The sequence below is a fragment of the Ipomoea triloba genome, chromosome 10 (genome assembly GCF_003576645.1).
Source record: "Ipomoea triloba cultivar NCNSP0323 chromosome 10, ASM357664v1".
Lineage (NCBI taxonomy): Eukaryota > Viridiplantae > Streptophyta > Magnoliopsida > Solanales > Convolvulaceae > Ipomoea > Ipomoea triloba.
Genome location: NC_044925.1, coordinates 12,628,765 through 12,648,655, shown reverse-complemented (window position 1 = coordinate 12,648,655; position 19,891 = coordinate 12,628,765). Strand labels below are relative to the sequence as shown.

General features: G+C 33.2%; 2 protein-coding genes across 2 annotated transcripts; both read left to right on the top strand.

The window, feature by feature from the left end:
- The first annotated feature begins 8,610 nt into the window (after nt 1-8,610).
- On the top strand, nt 8,611-10,344 carry LOC116033153. Its single transcript, XM_031275912.1, has one exon. It carries the CDS (start codon nt 8,611-8,613, stop codon nt 10,342-10,344), a length of 1,734 nt encoding a protein of 577 aa, XP_031131772.1.
- Nucleotides 10,345-13,840: 3,496 nt separating this feature from the next.
- Nucleotides 13,841-18,652, top strand: LOC116031396 (AUGMIN subunit 2-like). Its single transcript, XM_031273592.1, has 6 exons — nt 13,841-14,106; nt 14,452-14,577; nt 16,007-16,111; nt 17,013-17,081; nt 17,716-17,829; nt 18,150-18,652. Exons 1-6 carry the CDS (start codon nt 13,987-13,989, stop codon nt 18,480-18,482), a joined length of 867 nt encoding a protein of 288 aa, XP_031129452.1. The 5' UTR covers nt 13,841-13,986; the 3' UTR covers nt 18,483-18,652.
- Nucleotides 18,653-19,891: the final 1,239 nt, after the last annotated feature.

Here is a 19,891-nt window from a genome sequence, read left to right as displayed (position 1 = left end):
AGAAAAAGCTCCAAAGCTTCAGCTGACCTCCTATTTCTCTTGAACCCATCAATCAATGCAGTATAAGAAATAACATCTCTTTTCTGCATTTCAACGAACACCTTGCGCAAAAGTTCAATGTACGCACAGACAACAAAAGTTGAAACCAAAGAATTCTGCACAAAATGGTCCCGAACCCAAACTTCAGTAATTGAGCAAAAACCTTTAGTGGGTTTCCTGCTTTGGCCTTTGAAAAGGCTTTGAGAAGCAAAGTAAAGATGTGCTTGTGGGGAAACACATAATTTTCCTGTATTTTTCGCGTAGAAAACAATAGAGTCATGGGGATTTAAAGTCATGGAATAGCCTTTGATCATGGTGTTCCACGAATGGGCATTAGGTTCTTTGATCCGAGCTAGTGAAGAGAGAAAACGCATAGGAAGAAGGGAACGTAGGCATGCAGTAGTTGACTAGTTTCCTAAGCCATGAATTATGGTGGTAGAGACCACATGTGATAAACAAAGAGTGAAGATGCAGTGGTCGTGTACTCGTTTAGTTTCCCATTTTTTTTTAATTACAGTCGATAAGGTGATGGAGGAGAAATGAGGAAGAAGATGGCAATTTGAACAAAAGGGAGGAGGGAGGTTAAATTACCATATTAACCCTGCTTTTAACAGTCAACGAACAGAATTATTAACGGAGGACTTAATTGAGTAAAATCATCAAAGTCCGGGACTTAATTGAGTACAAAAAGTCACTTAGGACTAAATCGAGTAAAACCACTATAGTCGAGGACTAAATTGGGTATTATAATGGTTAGACTTTGGATTTGGACTATGTGAATATGTATTGTTTGATAGTGTGTTTATAAAATTAGGAAATATTAAAATTTGAGGTTCAAAAACCGAATCGAACCAATTTCGAGCCAAAACAAAACTTTTTGCCTAAAGTGTCATCCCGCACCATGAACTGTATCAGATTTTTCATGTAGCACCATGGTCTTTCATAACATATATTTCGAGCCACCTACCATTAATTTTTTTCCATGTAGCATTTTTTACAGGTCACCAGTAATAATATGCTGCCATGAAATTTTTTATTTTTTTATTTTTCTTTTTTCGTAAACAGTTGTTCCAAACCCACCACGCTGACCCGATTCTCTCCCGCGACTGCAACTTTTTTCTCCAAATTTGTGTTTGACAATTTCTGGCGCCGGCGGCCGGTATTCCGACGAATTGATTCGATGATCCTTCTTCTCTAAGATGGGGCACTCACATCCATGACTAATTTGAATCCAAAGCCTCTTGATTTGGCAGCAGAAACAAGTGAAATGGATTGCGGACACCACCAAAAAGTAATTCCTAGATTGCACTTTGCATATGACAGCTGCTTCTTCGGGAAAATTTTTTTCAAGAGTTCCACTCAATTCATGATGTTTTGCCACCTCAGGTATAATGGTAGGCTTTTTCGGAGAAATTTTTTCTTCACTACTGAATGAAATCTGGCTTATTCAATTCGCAGCTTGCTGAACTATACGCACTGATGTTCTATTACTCAAATTGCCATTAGTTTCAGATTCTGAGGCATCATTCTCACTGCCAGCAAAAAATATATTGATGCCATTTATCTCCTTCAATTTATACCCTGAACAAAGTTTCCGTTTGTTCAAGCTCTGAGCTTCCTCATCAGTGATCTGACTTGGCTTTGAACTTTGATTTTCCATAATTTGATTTATACCCTGTTTAGACTTTGATCTTCCAGAATTTGAACTTTCTTGATTTGGCTTCTCCGGCGACAATGTTGGAACTCTACCGACGGCTCCTCTTGGTCACGGTCTCAAGTTGAGTTTTTTTTTTTTTTTTTTTTTTTTTTTTTTTTTTTTTTTTTAAGTAAAACCATTACATGGCTGCCACATAAACTAAGAAACACATCAATAACCAGAAATAAGCACCACATCAGCTATTAACTTGTGACATGTCATCATAGTAACTTGGAAACTTGTAAAAAATGCTAGACGAAAAAAAAATAAATGATTAGTGGCTCGAAATATATGTTATGAAAGACTATGATGCAGCATGAACAATCTCATATAGTTCATGGTGCGGAATGACACTTTACACAAACTTTTTCAAACCAAACCAAATTATAATGTTAAACCGAGTGGAATCATTTTTTAATACCGAAACCAAAAAAATCGAACCGAATCTCGAAACGCCACCCCTAATCAAAAAGATTCATCAATTACGGAGTATATCATAATTTTCAAATAGTCGTCGACTGATAGTTCAAACAAACTTAACAGAGTGATTCATCAAATATGCAAAATTTATTCAATTTAATCTTCCGGTGTGAATAATGAATGACCAAGTTGAATAAATTATACATAGTTAATAAACTATTTTAGATAAATTAATAATCTAAAACGAATTTAAAAATGATGGCATAGTCAGTAATCATTTTAAATAGTGAATTAAAAGTCAAATTATTTTTTGAGAAAAAAGTCAAATTATTTTAGTTAATAATACTTTTAAAAAAATCCGAATTGTTTTACCAATTTTTAATAGAACTAGTGTTTTACCCGTGCTATGCATGGAAAAAAATTTTGTTATTATGAATTTAAATAAAAAAAAATTAAAAATATAAATATATTAAAATGTACAATATAATAATATAGTTGAATTTTCATATATTTGGTCAAGTATCTATTATCATAGCATACAAAATTAAAATTTTGTATGATTATTATAATCTATAATCATGTACATATTTATATAAATTTATAGAGAAAAATTTACATAATTAAATTGAATTAGTCCTAATCTTATATTATAATTCTAACAATATGAATAATAACTAAGAAAATTATACCTAGAAATTAAAAAATGTAAATTTTAAATTTTGTATATGTGATTTTAAACTCTAATCAAACGCATTTTCTTGTATGATTGTGTAATACAATATATATACAAATAATGTTTATTAATATGTATATATGCAAATTCTATATATAATTTATGTAATTATAATTTATATTGATATATTATAATTAAATTTAGAAATTAAAAAATAACATTTTAATTTTGTATGATTAATATAATGCATAAGTATATGTATGCATGCATTTTTAAAAATATAAATATTTATGAATAAAAAATTTGTTAATTTAATAAGTTTATTTTTAATTATATTTTATATTTTATTAATTATAATTAAGAAAATTACATTTACATATTAAAAGAGTTTAATTTTTTTTAACTTTATATGGATTAACGTAGTCCCTAACTAAGTAACTATATTACATATTTAGATAAATTTTAAATATTTTTGAATTTTTAATTAAGAGTATGAGTTTAGACATATTTTAAAATAATTGTTTTAATAAGTAACCATTGTAGTAATTAACGTGTATAATTATACCAGCAATCACAATTCTATTAAAAAATGTGCATATATTTTCATATTGTATAAAATACTATAAATATAATATATGTCTACATAAATGGATAAAAAGAGAAATTGATAAAATTTTTATTATATAGATATTGATAAATATTATACAATTTTTTTTCCTTGAATGAAAAAACATTCTTATTTAAAAATTTTACATTGATATCTTAGTTTTGTTTCAAATTCTACTTTGGTGATATTTTAAACTTTGAGTAGAACTTGTGTGAGACCGTCTCACGAGTCTCAATTCGTAAAACGGGTTAGATCTTTGATTAATGGATCGGATCTTTGACCTCGTTAATTAAAGATCCGACCCGTCTCACAGATTCAAATCATGATACGGTCTCATACAAGTTTTTGCCTTAGACTTTTGTTTGTTATCATAAATAGTAATAGATGTCTGGAAAGCATTTAGTTTTGTTTCTAAATATTTTCCAACCCATAAATGTAGTGCAATCAAAACATCTCTAGATCATCATTTAAATAATAGGTCCACAATAGACTTTGTGGTTCAATATTTGTAGATCGATGTGTTTTTAACTAATTTATTGAAAGTTTATTTTTTTTTTTAATTCTATTATCTCTTATTCTTCTTCATTTTAAATTGATAGATCTCGAGATAATGCATCATTATTAAATATGTGAATTTCAATTAATTTAATAACATTATATTTAAATGTGAGACATTTACCCAATAACATTTTTTTTTCAAACTCCACAAATGTAAGTTAGTTCAATTAGTTCATTTTTATGTTAGTTTTTATTCAGTTATGTTATTAACGTAAATTATTTTTTTTGGGCTCATAATATTTAAATAATAACTATTATTTTAGATTTGTAAATTTTTATAATTTATGATGTTTCATAAAATTTGTGTACATCATTTGTACTACAAAACTATGCAATAATACTTATATTTGTTATTAGTAGAATGCTAAAATCATAATAATGATATATTTTAGTTTTCACATTTTTAAACTTTGAAAAACAACATCATTTATGTAGGAAAAAATTTATATATAGTAGTAATAATATTTTAGTTATTTTTAAAAGTTAGATGAAGTAAACAAATTGACATGCAACAAATATTTTGGGTGAACTTTTGACATGCAACAATGATTCAATATGTACAACTATTTTTAAAAATAATAAAATTTACCCAATACAATATCTTAAGTTATTATAAAAATAATTTAATTTTCATATATTGATTTTTCATGAAATTTCATTGCCGAACGACTTTGAATACCCCACTATAAATACACAGTAGTGCAGTACACTGTAATTAAAGCATTATATATTTATATAGCAACTTTGATTTCAACCCTATTTCATTGCAAGAAATCATTTTCTTCATTAATGAAATAGGGTAAAATCATCAAAAACATTCCTATAAATAACATGTCATCATTTTTTCTTATTTTATTTTTCCATGTCAACAAATTAGATGAGTTACTTGTTAGAAATAGGCTAAAAATGCTAGATGAAAAATAATTGGGAGTATAATAGCCTAGATGGACCATATTTTAGTTCATTGTGCTAGATGAACAATCTGTGTTAGTACATGGGTCTATTTAACCCTTTTGCCTATTGAGTATTAGTGTAGTGTACCTTAAAAGTAGACCATGATTCATGGTATAATAAATATTTAACCTTAAAAGTAGACCATGATTCATGGTATAATAAATATTTAGGTTATCATTAGTATAAATTAAATTAACATATATAACATTTTTGTTATTGTTTAATTAGGTAAAAAATGGCAGAAGTATTTTCTTAAGATGGACAGAAAAATGACACTTTTGTTTTAATATATATATATATATATAAATATAGATTATTATTATGTAAGTCTATGTTAATTTTAATTATATATTGCAATAGTATTGTAAAAAATCAATCTGCAACATTGTTTTAAAAATGAACCAATATTATATTGAAAATGGATATAATATAGTGATTTAATATAATTGTATGTTAATTTAATTCATTAAAATAAAAATACTAATATAGGTGTTATTTAAAAGTTTTTAATTAGAACTTTCTAATAATATATTTTTTATATATTAATTTTGTTTGTATATATTCAAAAACTGAACTTAAGTTGAAAAAGAATATAGGAAGTATTAGTTTAGTGTAACTTAAAATATACCATGATTCATGGTATAATAAACACTTTAGGTAATCATTACTATAAATTAAATTAACATATATTGCATTTTTGTAATTCTTTAATTAGGTAAAAAATGATGCTAATTTCAAATTTCAAAACAAAAGTATTGTTTTCAAGATTGGCAGTAAAACAACACTTTTGTTTATATATATATATATATATATATATATATATATATATATATATTGGAATACTATACTATAATATACATCATATAGTAATTTGATTGTTGGAATTTTTTTTGAATATTATCATGAGAGAAATTTAATTACGTACATTAACATAAATATAATAATATTTTTTAATACTATAATATACATCATATAGTCATTTGATTGTTGGAATTTTTTTTAATATTATCATGAGAGGAATTTAATTGCGTGCATTAACATAATATAGTAATATTTTTTTAATACTATAATATACATCATATAGTAATTTGATGTTGATTTTTTTTGAATATTATCATGAGAGGAATTTAATTACGTACATTAACATAATATAGTAATAATTTTTTTGAATACTATAATATACATCATATAGTAATTTGATTGTTGGAATTTTTTTTAAATATTATCATGAAAGAAATTTAATTACGTATATTAACATAATATAGTAATTTTTTTTGAATACTATAATATACATCATATAGTAATTTGATTGTTTATGAATATAAAATAAAAAATACGCAAGATTAAAATATTTTGAACCATAATTAAATTGCATGGTATATTATCATGAGAGGAATTTAATTACGTACATTAACATAATATAGTAATATTTTTTTTGAATGCAATAATATACATCATATAGTAATTTGATTGTTGGATTTTTTTTTTGAATATTATCATGAGAGGAATTTAATTACGTATATCAACATAATATAGTAATATTTTTTTGGAATACTATAATATACATCATATAGTAATTTTATTGTTGGAATTTTTTTTGAATATTATTATGAGAGGAATTTAATTACGTACATTAACATAATATATTAATATTTTTTTGAATATTATAATATACATCATATAGTAATCTCTATATATATACATACATACATACATACATATATATATATATATATATATATATATATATATATTAAAAATACGCAACGTTAAACTATTTTGTTTAAGGAATCCATACAAGAATGGAATTGAATAAAATATTTCATTAATTTCTGTGTATAATAAGGAATGAAATTATATTTTGAATATTTTGTCAATTTTAGCCATAAATAAGGAATGATAAAGAATGATAAAGAAGACTAGAATTTCTGATAAGGAAATTATTATATAATATTATGTTGACCGATTTCAAAATTTTTGGACTAAAATGAGCGGGAAAGCTAGCACTTCTGTTTTAATATATATATATATATATAGATTATACTTGTTTTCGCAATTATTGTATTATGGATCAAGGCCCACCTTAGAGCATCCAAATAGTTATATCACGAAACATGGTCACAATTGGCAAATTATACCGTGCACCACGATGCACATAGCAATGTGCACCACGTACCTAAACGACGTCGTTTTGAGTATTGTAAACTAATCGTCCGTTTTTTTAGAAATCATGTTTCCCATTTCGGCCGGTCTCTGTATTTATGTTAATATTCTGTGTATTCCAGGAAATCATTATGTGTATTCTAGGCAACCGTTCTGTGTATTCTAGGCAACCGTTATGTGTATTCATGTTAGTAACACATGTTGTGATGTGTTTGTGCATTCGAATGTTTAGGAGGATGAGTTCTGTGTATTTTGTGTCAATATTCTGTGTATTCATGTTATTAACACAGGTTGTGATGTGTTTGTGCATTCGAGAGTTAGAATGATGAGTTTTGTGTATTGTGTGTCAATATTCTGTGTATTCTGGGCAAACATTCTGTGTATTCTAGGCAAACGTTCTGTGTATTCTAGATAATGATTATGTGTATTATAGATAATGAATTCCCTGGAGTCATTCGCGTCCGCGTCCACTAACACAAAAACGACGTCGTTTTACGTACGTGGTGCACATTGCTATGTGCACAATGTGCACCGTGGTGCAGGGTATAACGATTGGTCACAATTTACATTCTGTAGGTTCATAATTCAAATTGTGAACATCAAGTATTTAAATTGTGAACATTTAGTTGTGAGCATTCAGTATATAAATTGTGAACATTCACTATGTAAATTGTGTATTTTAGACTCGAATTCACTTTGTAAGGTGAACTCGGGTTCACAGAATAATTTGCTAGAGCATCTCCACAGTCTGGTCGCCGGTGATTGTGGCCGGAAAAGAGTCATAAACACGGTTGGGCTGGTTTTTTGGGTGGGATACAAAAATAGGTGGATTTTGAAAAGGGAACAAAGAAGCAGCCCAAAATTTAAGTATACAACTGTTTCAAACACTACTACGCTAGGGTTTTTTGAGCCAGAGTGCCGTTGGGTGCTTCTTCCCTTGGTCCGGTCGGCCATGCCGACTGTCCGTCGCGCTCCGCCGGTGGGTAAGATGTAGCGCAGATACCGGTGAGGAAAGCAGCCACCACTGGACTTCTCATCGTTTTAATTTGGTCAAGATTACAGCATCTTCGTAAGATTTCCCTCTCATTCATGATGATGAGCTTCTTCCTCTTGTCCTAGTTGACAAGCTACTGTTGTTGTTGTTGTCTTCTTCCTTCTTGTTATTGTAACAAGTTCTTTCATCTTGCTTCCTTCTTCTGCTTCAGCTTGGATTTTACTACCCGCTTAGTTCATTGTCCTCTTTTGACAGCATTTCCCATAACCAATTTTATCCATCAACCCGTGTTTTGTTCACCAGTTTTCGTGCATATTGTAAGGCTCCTATCTCAGCTCCCTTTTCTCAGATTATGACATCAAGTAGTCCGACACACAATGAGCTTCATTTCATGGAATTGCCGTGGGCTTGGCAATCAAGCCACAGTCCAAGTCTTGGTGGATTTAGTCCAATCTAAAAAACCTCTTTTAATCTTTTTAATGGAAACTAAACTATGCTCAAACAAGATGGAGGTTATCAGAAGAAGACTGGGTTTGGATTCTCTGTTCACAGTGGATAACGTAGGTTTTAGTGGCGGGTTAGCCATCGTTTGGAAAAGAGAGTTGGAGGTTAATATTATAAGTCATTCGGCTAACCTTATTGACATCACCATTAAGCATTCGGCTGAGTCCCCTACATGGCGGTTTACCGGCTTCTATGGCAGTCCGGCTAGACATAGACGTAAGGACACCTGGGAGCTCCTCAAAGAGCTATCTACAAACAACTCACTCCCTTGGATGCTGATGGGAGACTTCAATGACATTCTTAGTCCAGAAGAGAAACTAGGTGGGGCCCAACAACCCCTTTGGCTCATGCAAGGCTTCAGGGAAGCAATTGAGTTCAGTGGATTGAGAAATTTTGAGTTCAAAGGGTATCAGTTCACTTGGGAAAGAGGTAGAGGTACACCTAACTGGATCAGAGAGAAACTTGACCGGATTCTTGTCAATGATGGGTGGTTGGATATTTTTGGGGAAGCTTGTGCAGAATCTCTCGAAACTCCCTTAAGTGACCATCTTCCTATAGCTGTGTGGCCTGCATATACACTTCGGATTAGGAGGAGAAAATTTAAGTTTGAAAACTATTGGCTCAAGGAAGCACATTGCAGGGAGATTGTGCATCAGAGTTGGAGCTATACAGAAGGCCTTAACTTATGTTCCAGATTTGAGCTATGTAGCCACGCAATATGGAAATGGGGCAAGGACATCAACCGAAACTTGCAACCACAAATAGCAGCTCTCAAAAGACGGATGGGCATCCTTCGTTGTAGAACTGACAGTAAAGGTATGTGGGAATTCTCGAATGCTCAGCAACAATTTATCAACCTCTTGGATAAGCAGAATTTATACTGGAAACAAAGGGCTAAGTTATTCTGGTTCCAAGGAGGAGATAACAACACCAAATTTTTCCACAATGCGGTTAAGCAGAGGAGAAGAAATAATGACATCCAGAAGCTCAAAAATGACAGAGGAAATTGGATCACTCACGGACCAGAACTAAATTCATTGATGATGAACTACTTTACTAGGATTTTTTCCAGCAGTGCGGGGGATGACGTTCCTGTCCTTAACTGTGTTAATCACAAAGTTACCAGTGCCCAAAACAGAATTCTCTTGAGAAAGTTCAATCATGATGAGATTAAGAAGGCGGTGTTTGGGATGCATCCTGATAAAAGTCCGGGAGCTGATGGTTTTAACCCAGGCTTCTTTCAATCTTACTGGGATATTTTAGGAGAAAGTCTAGTTTGCTTCTGCAATGAATTCTTGACTACTGGAAAGCTTCCCAAGGGGCTGAATATTACTCAGATTGTTCTGATTCCTAAAAAATCTAATCCAGAATTTATGTCTGACCTCAGGCCTATAGCTCTCTGCTCTGTAGCTTACAAGATCCTTGCTAAGGCTTTAGCTAACAGGCTTAAACTTTTGCTAAATGACATTGTCTCGGATAACCAAAGTGCCTTTGTTCCAGGTAGGCTAATAACAGACAACGTTATGATCGCTTTCGAAATGCAACATTTTTTGAAGAGAAAATCCAGTGGGAAGGAAGGTTATGCAGCTCTCAAGTTGGATATTAGCAAAGCTTATGACAGGTTGGAATGGCCCTTACTGCGTAACATCATGATTAGAATGGGATTCGATGAGAAATGGGTTGGTCTTGTGATGGAGTGTGTCTTCAGTGGAGTATTTTGTGCTAAACAAAAATGAAGAAATAGGGCCTATTAAACCAGAGAGGGGGCTGAGGCAAGGTGATCCAATATCCCCATACTTATTCATCATTATGGCAGAAGGGTTCAGTGCGTTGATAAGAGATTATGAGAGAAGTGGAAAGCTTCATGGTATCTCAGTTGCAAGGAACGCCCCGTCAATTAGCCATCTCTTCTTCGCAGATGACAGCTTTATTTTCTTCAAGGAGAATGCAAATGAAGCAAGAAACTTGAGACACCTACTCCAAGTGTATGAGAAGGCATCTGGACAGTCCATTAATTTGGAAAAATCTTCCCTTGTATTCAGTAGCAATACTAATGAGGAGATGAGGAGCAGATTGGAAGCTATTATGGGGATTCAACAAGGGGGTGGTACAAGTAATTATCTAGGCCTTCCTTTGATGGTTGGTAGGAACAAGAAAGAGATTTTGAGCTTCTTAAAACAAAGGATAATCAACCGGATCAATAATTGGAACCATAGATTCATCTCTAGAGCTGGTAGGGAGGTCCTTCTAAAAACTGTTCTCCAAGCACTCCCCACGTATGCCATGGGGGTTTTCTTATTGCCTAAAGGTTTGGTTAAAGAGATTGAGACTGTTATGAATTCTTACTGGTGGAAGGGTGGTGGAGGCAATAACAGAGGAATCAATTGGAAGTCTTGGAAACATTTATGCATACCCAAGAAATGGGGTGGTCTTGGCTTCAGGAACCTCCATGATTTCAACCTTGCTCTTCTCTGTAAACAGGCATGGAGACTTTATCAGAATCCCGACTCTCTTGTTTCTAAAATTTTTAAAGCTAGGTACTTTCCGGATTCTTCGTTTATGGAAGCAAAGTTGGGAGCCAATCCTTCCTATATATGGAGTAGTGTAATCACAACGCAGCATCTTATTCGCAAACACACGAGGTGGAGAATCGGAGATGGTAACCAGGCTTTCATTTGGGGGGATAATTGGCTACCAAATAATTCTAACCCAAAGGTGACATCATTTCCCTTCCCATTTATGGAGCACTCGAAAGTTGCAGATCTGATTGATCCTATAACACACAACTGGGATGAAGGAATCATCAGGGAAATTTTCACTCACAGAGACGCTGAGCTCATCATGAAGATCCCTCTCCCTAGACAGATGATCCAAGATAAGCTAGTATGGGGGCCAGAAGAGGACGGCAGATTCTCGGTCAAGAGCTGCTACAAGGCCATTTGTGGTGAGTTACGTGAGGAGGATAAGCAGCAATGGAGCAGTTTATGGCAGAGCAAAATTCCCCCAAAAATAAAAACTTTTGTATGGCAAGCTTGTACATCGTGTCTCCCAACCAAAGACAACTTGAGGAAGAAGCAAATTCACTGTGATGAGAAGTGCTTGCTTTGCACCAATGGTAGGGAATCTATTTATCATTTGTTTGTGGAGTGTGAGTTTGCTAGAGCTTGTTGGGACCATTTGAGATTCCAAACACCAGCCGGAAACTATGATAGTTTTCAAGCTTGGGTCAGCAAGATGGAAGAGAGTTTATCTAACCATCAACTGTGTGTCCTTTATACTGTGTGCTGGAGCATCTGGTCTTTGAGGAATCAAATTTTGTGGAATAACAAGGCATTAGAATCGGCGAGGAATACAGTCATTGGAGCACACAGGTTTTATTCTGATTGGAAGAAAGCTACTTCGGAACTTCGCCAACCATCTAAAATTGGGGTAGCTGAAGATAAATGGACTAAACCTGAAAGTGGATTCCTAAAATTGAATGTTGATGCAACAATTGATAAACAAGGAAGCAGAATGGGATTTGGTTGTGTCTTAAGGAATGATAGGGGTCAGTTCATTGCAGCAAAAGGCTTTCATTGGAATGGCGTGTACTCTTCAAAGGAAGCAGAGGCCGTAGCTGTTAGAGAGTCACTGAGCTGGCTAAAATCCTTCAACAATGACAAAGTAATTGTTGAGACAGACTCTCTCCAAGTGGTTCAAAGTGTAAATTCAAATTTGGGGGACTCTTCCTATCATCTTATATTGTATGAAATTAAAAACTTGCTAAGTTTCTTTACTAATAGCAGTTTAGTTTTCGTTAAGCGATCTGCGAATCAGACAGCTCATTTGTTAGCTAGGCAGTCTGTTTCTACAGCTGATTGCATGGAGTGGTTCGTGAATCCTCCTTCCATCATTTGTAATGCTTTGTCTTCGGACTTGATTTAATTAAAATGCATTAGCTTTTCCAAAAAAAAATTAGTTAAAAGGTAGAAAATGAAGGTATGATACGTGTATGTGTATAGTATTGTAGTTTAAGTGAAAAAAAAAGATGTATGTGTACAGTATTGTAGTTAAAAGCCAAAAAAAGATGGTATATATATGTATAAGGGGAAAAAATAGTATTGTTGTTAACCTCATTAGATGCTGAATCATTTATAATGCATAGTTGTTAGTTAATTAGAATGTACTAATTATTACATAATTATGAGGAAAATTAAATATAATTATCAATAATGTGTAATTAGTGTATAATAATAATGAGAACTAAATGTTTAATAATTACATAATTATTACTACTCCTGTCCCATTTTACCTGTCATGTTTACTATTAATTGATCAAACCAACTCTTTCTTCATTGTTTATTTTCTTAATAATTTTTAATTATTTTTAAATTTAATTTTTTGTGTTTAATAGTAATTTTAATGTAGTTTCTAAATATATAAATTTTATATATTAATACTAAACTTAATATTATAAAAATTTGAATTAAAAATAATTTCAGTCAAGCCTCGTTAACCGAATCAGACAAACAAAATAGGACGGAGGTAGTACAATTTTTTCTACTTATTACGTAAAAAAATTAAGAAATAAATAGAATAATAATATGCTTGCAAAAAAAATAAAAGAGTGATAAATTGTTGTGTTCATATTTATAATTCATTTAACAAGTTAAATTCACTGTACATGTTGCTTGGAATGGAGTAAAATTAGGGTTGTTGGTCTTGAACCCCCTATTTAGGTATTTTTTATCCTTATATTTCAAAAAATAAATACATAACTACGCATTTATTATTTTGTATTTATATACAGTATTCTTTTCGTATTCTCTAAGTACAATGTACACTATTCTAATTTGAAACAAATATTATAAAAGATAACAATGCATTCTTAAGATGCATGTTAAAAAAGAAAACATGCATCCTACAGTGTAGTGTTACCCATATTTGTATTCCAATAATTTCCGTCCTCTTTCTGTGTCCCACCTAAAAAACTGGCCTAACCAGCGAAACCACCCGGCCGAAAAATGGTGGAAGGGTCAACTGAAACCCTGGATAACCTATAATTACAAGTTACCAACCGATTTCTAGACTTCAATGCTTCAAAATAACATGTTTATAAGTTTAATTTCAAATTTTGAGAATTTAAGGGTGTGATTAATTTTTTAAATAAAGTTCATTTTCTCCATTTTTATTTTGAAGTGATTCCTCTCACAAGTCACAAACAAGAATCGATGAGACAGTGGGAAGGTTTTACCATTCAAAAATTACGTTTCAGCTAACATATTCGTGAACACTCAAAACAAAATTCAAATCCTCAACCCAACCAACCAGAAAAATAAATTCTGCAAAGTCAAAGTTCCACTAGGTAACGACGGAGGGAGAGAGAAACAGAAAGTTCGATGATGGGAAGCGACTCAACATGGGTCGGACGGAAACCAGTGAGACGCCTCGGTGGGATGTCAGATGCCCTTTCTATTGCCGCCGATCTGGGCTTCGCCGTCTCTCCCCCTCCTTCCCAGGTAATCCCTCGCAAACCCATATATATATGTGCATTTCTGTACTTGTGATCTATAAACCCGATTCCTGAATCGTTGATTTGCGAAGTACAATGTAAGATTATTTTATGGAATAAGATTAAAAGCTTGTTGATTGTACAAAAAGAAGCTGTAAAAGTGCTTCATCTTTAGCTAAATTTCACTTAATATGACGACATCATAACACTGAGAACAATTTAGGTTGTAATTGTTTCAGCTTTCTATTTTCTTGTACGCTTATGTTCGTTTTGGGTTATCTTTTCTTGAATGTCTGTATCTATGAGTTATCGAATGAATGCCGATTCTGATTTTCATTTTATTGTGGTTTAGGAGGAGATCCAAAGTTTGTCTAGTGGCTCTGGTGAAAAAAGTGATGACTTGATAAGGGTTTTGAAGGAGCTTACTGCTGTCCAAAGAAAAATAGCAGACTTGCAAGTAGAGCTTCAGGGTAGAAAGGTGATACTACCTGATATAGCTGTCTATTTTTTTTTTGGATGACGAGAGAAACCTCACAACCTTTTTGGGTGTGAGTAAACCCCAACTCTAGCCGGCAAAGGACCACAAGAAAGTAAACCAGTCTAAGTTACGCATAGCTAACCGGCTCAAACCAAGGGGCAAGGATTCGAACTCGTGACCTTGTGATTACGAGCTTGAATCTCTTGCCATCTTGGCTGGGGTTACCCATAGCTGTCTATTGTACTTATATGTGTTGGTTTATTGCTTGCATAATATTACCCACAATCTATACATTGTCAGAAGTAGAACATCAGAATTAATATCTTAACTGTTGCGGTGTTGCCTAAATGAACATGATTACATATGATTCCATTTCCTTTAGAACCCCACAAGTCCTTAAATACCTTTGGGATGGTAGTGCAGCGGGTAAATCCTCAGGCCTATTTTTAGGTTTATGTGCCCTTATTTAAGAGACTAGTCTTTGGTCCTTAGCTTTACATTTACTTACTATGATGTTGCTTTGTTCATGGGATTGAAATGGATCAGACTAAAAATCCCTTGAAATACCATGTTAGGGTTTGGGATTGGGCCACAGGCCACTTTCAATCCCAAAAAATGTGATTGGACTAAAGAAGGGAGGGGTAGTACTATTAATCCCCGTCTATTCCCTCTGCTCTACTGGGTGTTTTTGAGCCAAGCAAGCTCTATGCCTTGTTGGGAGTACAGGTGGAATTAGTTTTTAAAAAATGTGAGTACATGATATTTATGCTCTAACTTGAGGGGAGTGCTAATAATATTAGGCTCTTGTGTTATATCAATAATATAGATAAAAAGTTTGACTCACTGTAAATCTGGTAACTGTCTTGGAGACTTTCTTATTATGTTATTATTATATTTCACCTTTCCAAGTCATCTGGTCACTAAGCCATGTAGAATATTATTAAACTATAGACAGAAGTCGAGGCTTCTTTCATGAGTTCATGACTACACAAGAAATTGAAACTGAGGCTTCTTACTTGTCTTTGCAAATCCTAATTTCATGAATTATCCAAATTCCCCCCTCCCTCTCTCACATCTCTGCCCCCAACATGTGAACCAGTTTCCTGATTTTCATTTCCATTAGTAGCCAGTTGATTGGTCAGCTAACCTTGAGAACCAATCCTATATTGAATGGTTTCTATGAGCACATGTGCCGACCAACATTTTCCAAGTTTCATGTCTGGCTTTAAATAATAATAATAATAATAAATTTCGCCCTCTTAACTCTAGTTTGGTTGCTGGACCAATTTGATAATTGAAATTCTAATTTTCTCTCATTTGGATGAATAAGATTGTAATTCACATAGTATCGTGGAAAATTTATCTCATGAAATGAGATTTGTCACTTTGTGTTAGACGAAGAATTTTATTTAATTGTTGTCAATTTTAGGAGGACAAGAATGTTGCCCATCTAACACATGTTAGTGAAATGGAAAAAAAGATTGAGACTTTGGCCAGGATCACTACTATATTGAAAGATGTTATTCAGAACAAGGTAATACTTCTACTTGCTACATTTGCCTATTCCTGCCACTTTGTTTTCAATTATTTTTTATTCTTTTTTTTTTTTTTTTGGATAAGTATATATGTTTAAGTTTTTGTGTGGGATCTCTTTATGTACTTATGCAAGGATACACAACTTCTATTGTGCTCTCATTTGGTGCCTCCAAAATTATTAATATTATTAGTAAACAATAATTTTTTGTTACATCTTCCATTGTTACTGGATGGTGAAGGGGAAGGGGGTTGATCCCCTGCAGGACTGGTGAAATAGTTCTATCGCTGTTTTGAAGACTAGATCAAACCTATATGTTAAGTAAAAAACATAAGAAAGCATTTTAAAATCTGAAGGAATAATGTAGTTGATGAATCCGTTATTGGTATATGCACGATTTCTTGAGAATAAGGAAGAGACATTAGAAACCCAGCTTTGAGATAATATATGTAATTACAGCACACTTTAGTTTATATATATGAGTGAGAACATATGTACAAATAAATAAAAACTAAAAAATGATGTTAGACAGTTAGACATATCATTCCCAGTACTTCGACATAGTTTGACCTATTGGACAATATGTGGTTATGATTTACTGGTTTAAATCATTCTGGTGAAGTACTAAAGTGGTCAGGAGACTTAGGACTTCAATTTTATGTAATGACTCTTCAGCACAAGTACTTTAATGGTGAATGTGTAACATTCTGAGGTCCTATTACAAGATACGGTATTGGTAAATTTTCTTGGTGTCCTGTGAGAGCTATTTCATTAGATAGTGAACTTTGGTGAAATCCCGTCTTCTCACCCTCTACCTGATTTTCTCCATCATGCAAGTGTTCTGATCTATTTTCTCTTTCGGTGCAATACACTCTTCTCATATAATATTCTATGGTTATAGGACCGGATAATTGCTCGGCTTCAACAACCATATTCATTGGATTGCATTCCGGTGGAAGCAGAATATCAGGTTCATTATTTATGAAATTGAATTACGCACTTTTTATCTTGCAATCTTGCATAGATATTTTCACTTGAGTAGTACACAGTACACACATTTATGAAAAAAGTTCTCTGCTTGTTTGTAAAATATTGCTACATAACTTATATCCAGTGTTGTAAAAATCATCCTAGGCAGCCGCCTAGGTGCCCCTAGGCCGAGGCCGTTTCAGCCCTAGACGGCTTTTAGTTGGCCGACCAACTAACCGGCTGACTAGGCACCCTAGACACTGAGTTGGCTGCCTAACTTGGCCGAGTTAAGCGCCTAACTCAGCCGAGTCGGGCGCCTAACTCGACCGAGTCGGTGCCCAACTAGGCCGTGTTGGCACTCAATTCGGCCGAGTGGTTTTTTTTGCCTGCTCGGATTACTCGGCCGCCGGGGGGCGCCCGATTAGCGCCTAGCGCATAGCACCTTCTGCAACATTGCTTATATGAGTTATATCCTAGAAGACATCTTTTTACTTGTTTATTTATTTATTTATTTATTTTAAATCTCCATCGTGTGAATCTCAGATCTTTAATTCAACTAAAGGTTCTTTACCCCCAACAAAGTACATGATTCATGATATATTTTTTAGGCCTGATGCCGGTGTGAATCTTTGCAGAAACAATTTTCTGAGCTGCTTATGAGAGCTGCCAGCGACTACAGTGCACTGACGGCATCTGTAGCAGATTTCCAATGGAGCCAGAATTTTAAAGATCCACCAACAATATGGGCAGTATGTCAAATTCTTATTATTCTTTTTGTTGCTGCTGCTTTTACAACTATAGTCGTTGGAATATTCGCATTTTATTATACATCATTAGCATATTTCTTCATTGCCTTGTGAAAGCATCAAAACCGAGCATATAATTTATATACCTCCTAAAGTTGTCACCAAGAAAGAATTAGGAATGGGAGGGTCCGTTTCCTTTATCATCTCTTATTACGAGTTTGGGAGTGTAGACCCAGCTGAGATAATGGATTTCTGTATTTGTTTTTGTTCCAATTGATGTAAGTTGATGGGGTTTTAACTTATGTCAAATCCAATCAATGTAGGAAATGCTTCGCCCGATTCCAGTTGCTCTGGCATCATGCACCAGATTCTTTGAAGCCATGTCGGCAATGAGGGAATCGTTTGCCACACTTCAAGCTTTAAGGGTCGGGCATCCTTCGTCACCAAGCAGCAGCAAGGATCCATCGCAAAGGGGACCAAGGAATTCAGATTTTGTGACTCCTCCACCCTGGAGAACCGAAAAAAGTTCTGATGATTTGGCCATTAGAAGTCTGAGGCAAGAAAACGAGCAGCAAGAAGTGTCAAGTAGTGAACATGGAGAGGTTGAGAGCCGCAGATTATCATGGCCTCCTTCAGTTAAAAAAGTTGGTATATAACCCCACTACCACGTAACCGGGCAAAAAATGTGGGAACGAAATGTTATGTATTCTTCTCCCAAATATTGCCTACTGAACTAGTGGGTCAACTGTTGTGTATCATAATACATGTACCTACTGCCTTTTGCTGCAAATTATGTTGTTTGAGTGCAAATATTTTTTTTTTTCGATTGATGAGAACCCCTGGGATAGTCATTTAGGACCAAACACATTTGTAAGTAATATCCTAGCAAGGAGAAGAAGCATACAAGATCCAAACGAAAACGATAGAAAAGATTGGTGTCTTGGTTTTTATTTAATAAGTTAAAATTTTTTAAAACAATATAAATTTAGAGCATCCTTATCAGTTGGGTTTATTCTCCAGTTTTTTGTGGGCCCCAGCTTCCACCTCATCATCCACTATCTCATTCAATCACAATAACTTTTCTCCATACTAGTTTGAGTTATTTCTTAATTTTTTGTGGACCCACCATTTTATCACACTATATTTTAATTATTTCTTTATCTATTTTGTTTATAAATTTATAATTGTATTAAAAATAATTAAACAATACGTGCTATAATTGTAAAGTTGAAATTAATTAATAAAAAAATAATTATAATTTATGCTTAACACCTAATTAATTAAAATATGCTCCACACTAGGATGACTTAAAATGATATTGTTATTAATTTTTTTTTTTTTTTTTTAAGTAGCAGTTGCCAGGCAACGGCAAGGCCAAAAAAATGAAATTGAGAGTGGCCCCGGCTAGTGTGCGTCTCACCCATATATATATAAATATTTTTTTTTAACTTTTCTGACAATATCCAAGTGTTTGCAGGGGTATACTTTTGCCCATTATCCCATCTTCACATTAGTTATGGTTCAACACATTGCATCATCACTGTTTCAATATCTCCCTTTGATTCATTTAGGACTATTCACTTAGGTGGAGTTTAGTCTGTAGAATATATTGATAATGACTGTTTGATTCGTGGAATACATTGGGAATGAAATGTCATTTTGTTGAATATATTTATTCTACTGTATAGAATTTCACGAATTGAGTTATTCCTTTTGTTATGAAAATAGTCATTCCAAAGGCTCACCTTGATATTAGTTATTCTGACCTATTAAGGAATAGATGTTTTTTTATTAATTCAAAACTAACCCTATATACCTTTATAAATACATATATTTTCAAATCTCTTTCAAGCTCCTAAAATTAATTTATTGGCTTCCACGTACGATAACTGTGTTTTATCTATGGCTTGTGTTTGTGAACACATTGATTATAAGAACAAACACATATCACACATAGCAATGTGTCTAATTATAGCATTGATCAATGTGTATATTAAGACACATTGATCTATTGGCTATATACCTTTATAAATAAATATAGGGAAAATGTACAAATAAGCCATTG

Excerpts from the sequence above, each read along its gene's own strand:
- LOC116033153 (XM_031275912.1), top strand. The coding sequence starts at position 8,611 with ATGGAGGTTATCAGAAGAAGACTGGGTTTGGATTCTCTGTTCACAGTG.
- LOC116031396 (XM_031273592.1), top strand. The coding sequence starts at position 13,987 with ATGATGGGAAGCGACTCAACATGGGTCGGACGGAAACCAGTGAGACGC. Across the intron at positions 14,578-16,006 it reads TAGAGCTTCAGGGTAGAAAG|GAGGACAAGAATGTTGCCCA; the intron begins GTGATACTACCT and ends TGTCAATTTTAG. Across the intron at positions 17,830-18,149 it reads ATCCACCAACAATATGGGCA|GAAATGCTTCGCCCGATTCC; the intron begins GTATGTCAAATT and ends CAATCAATGTAG.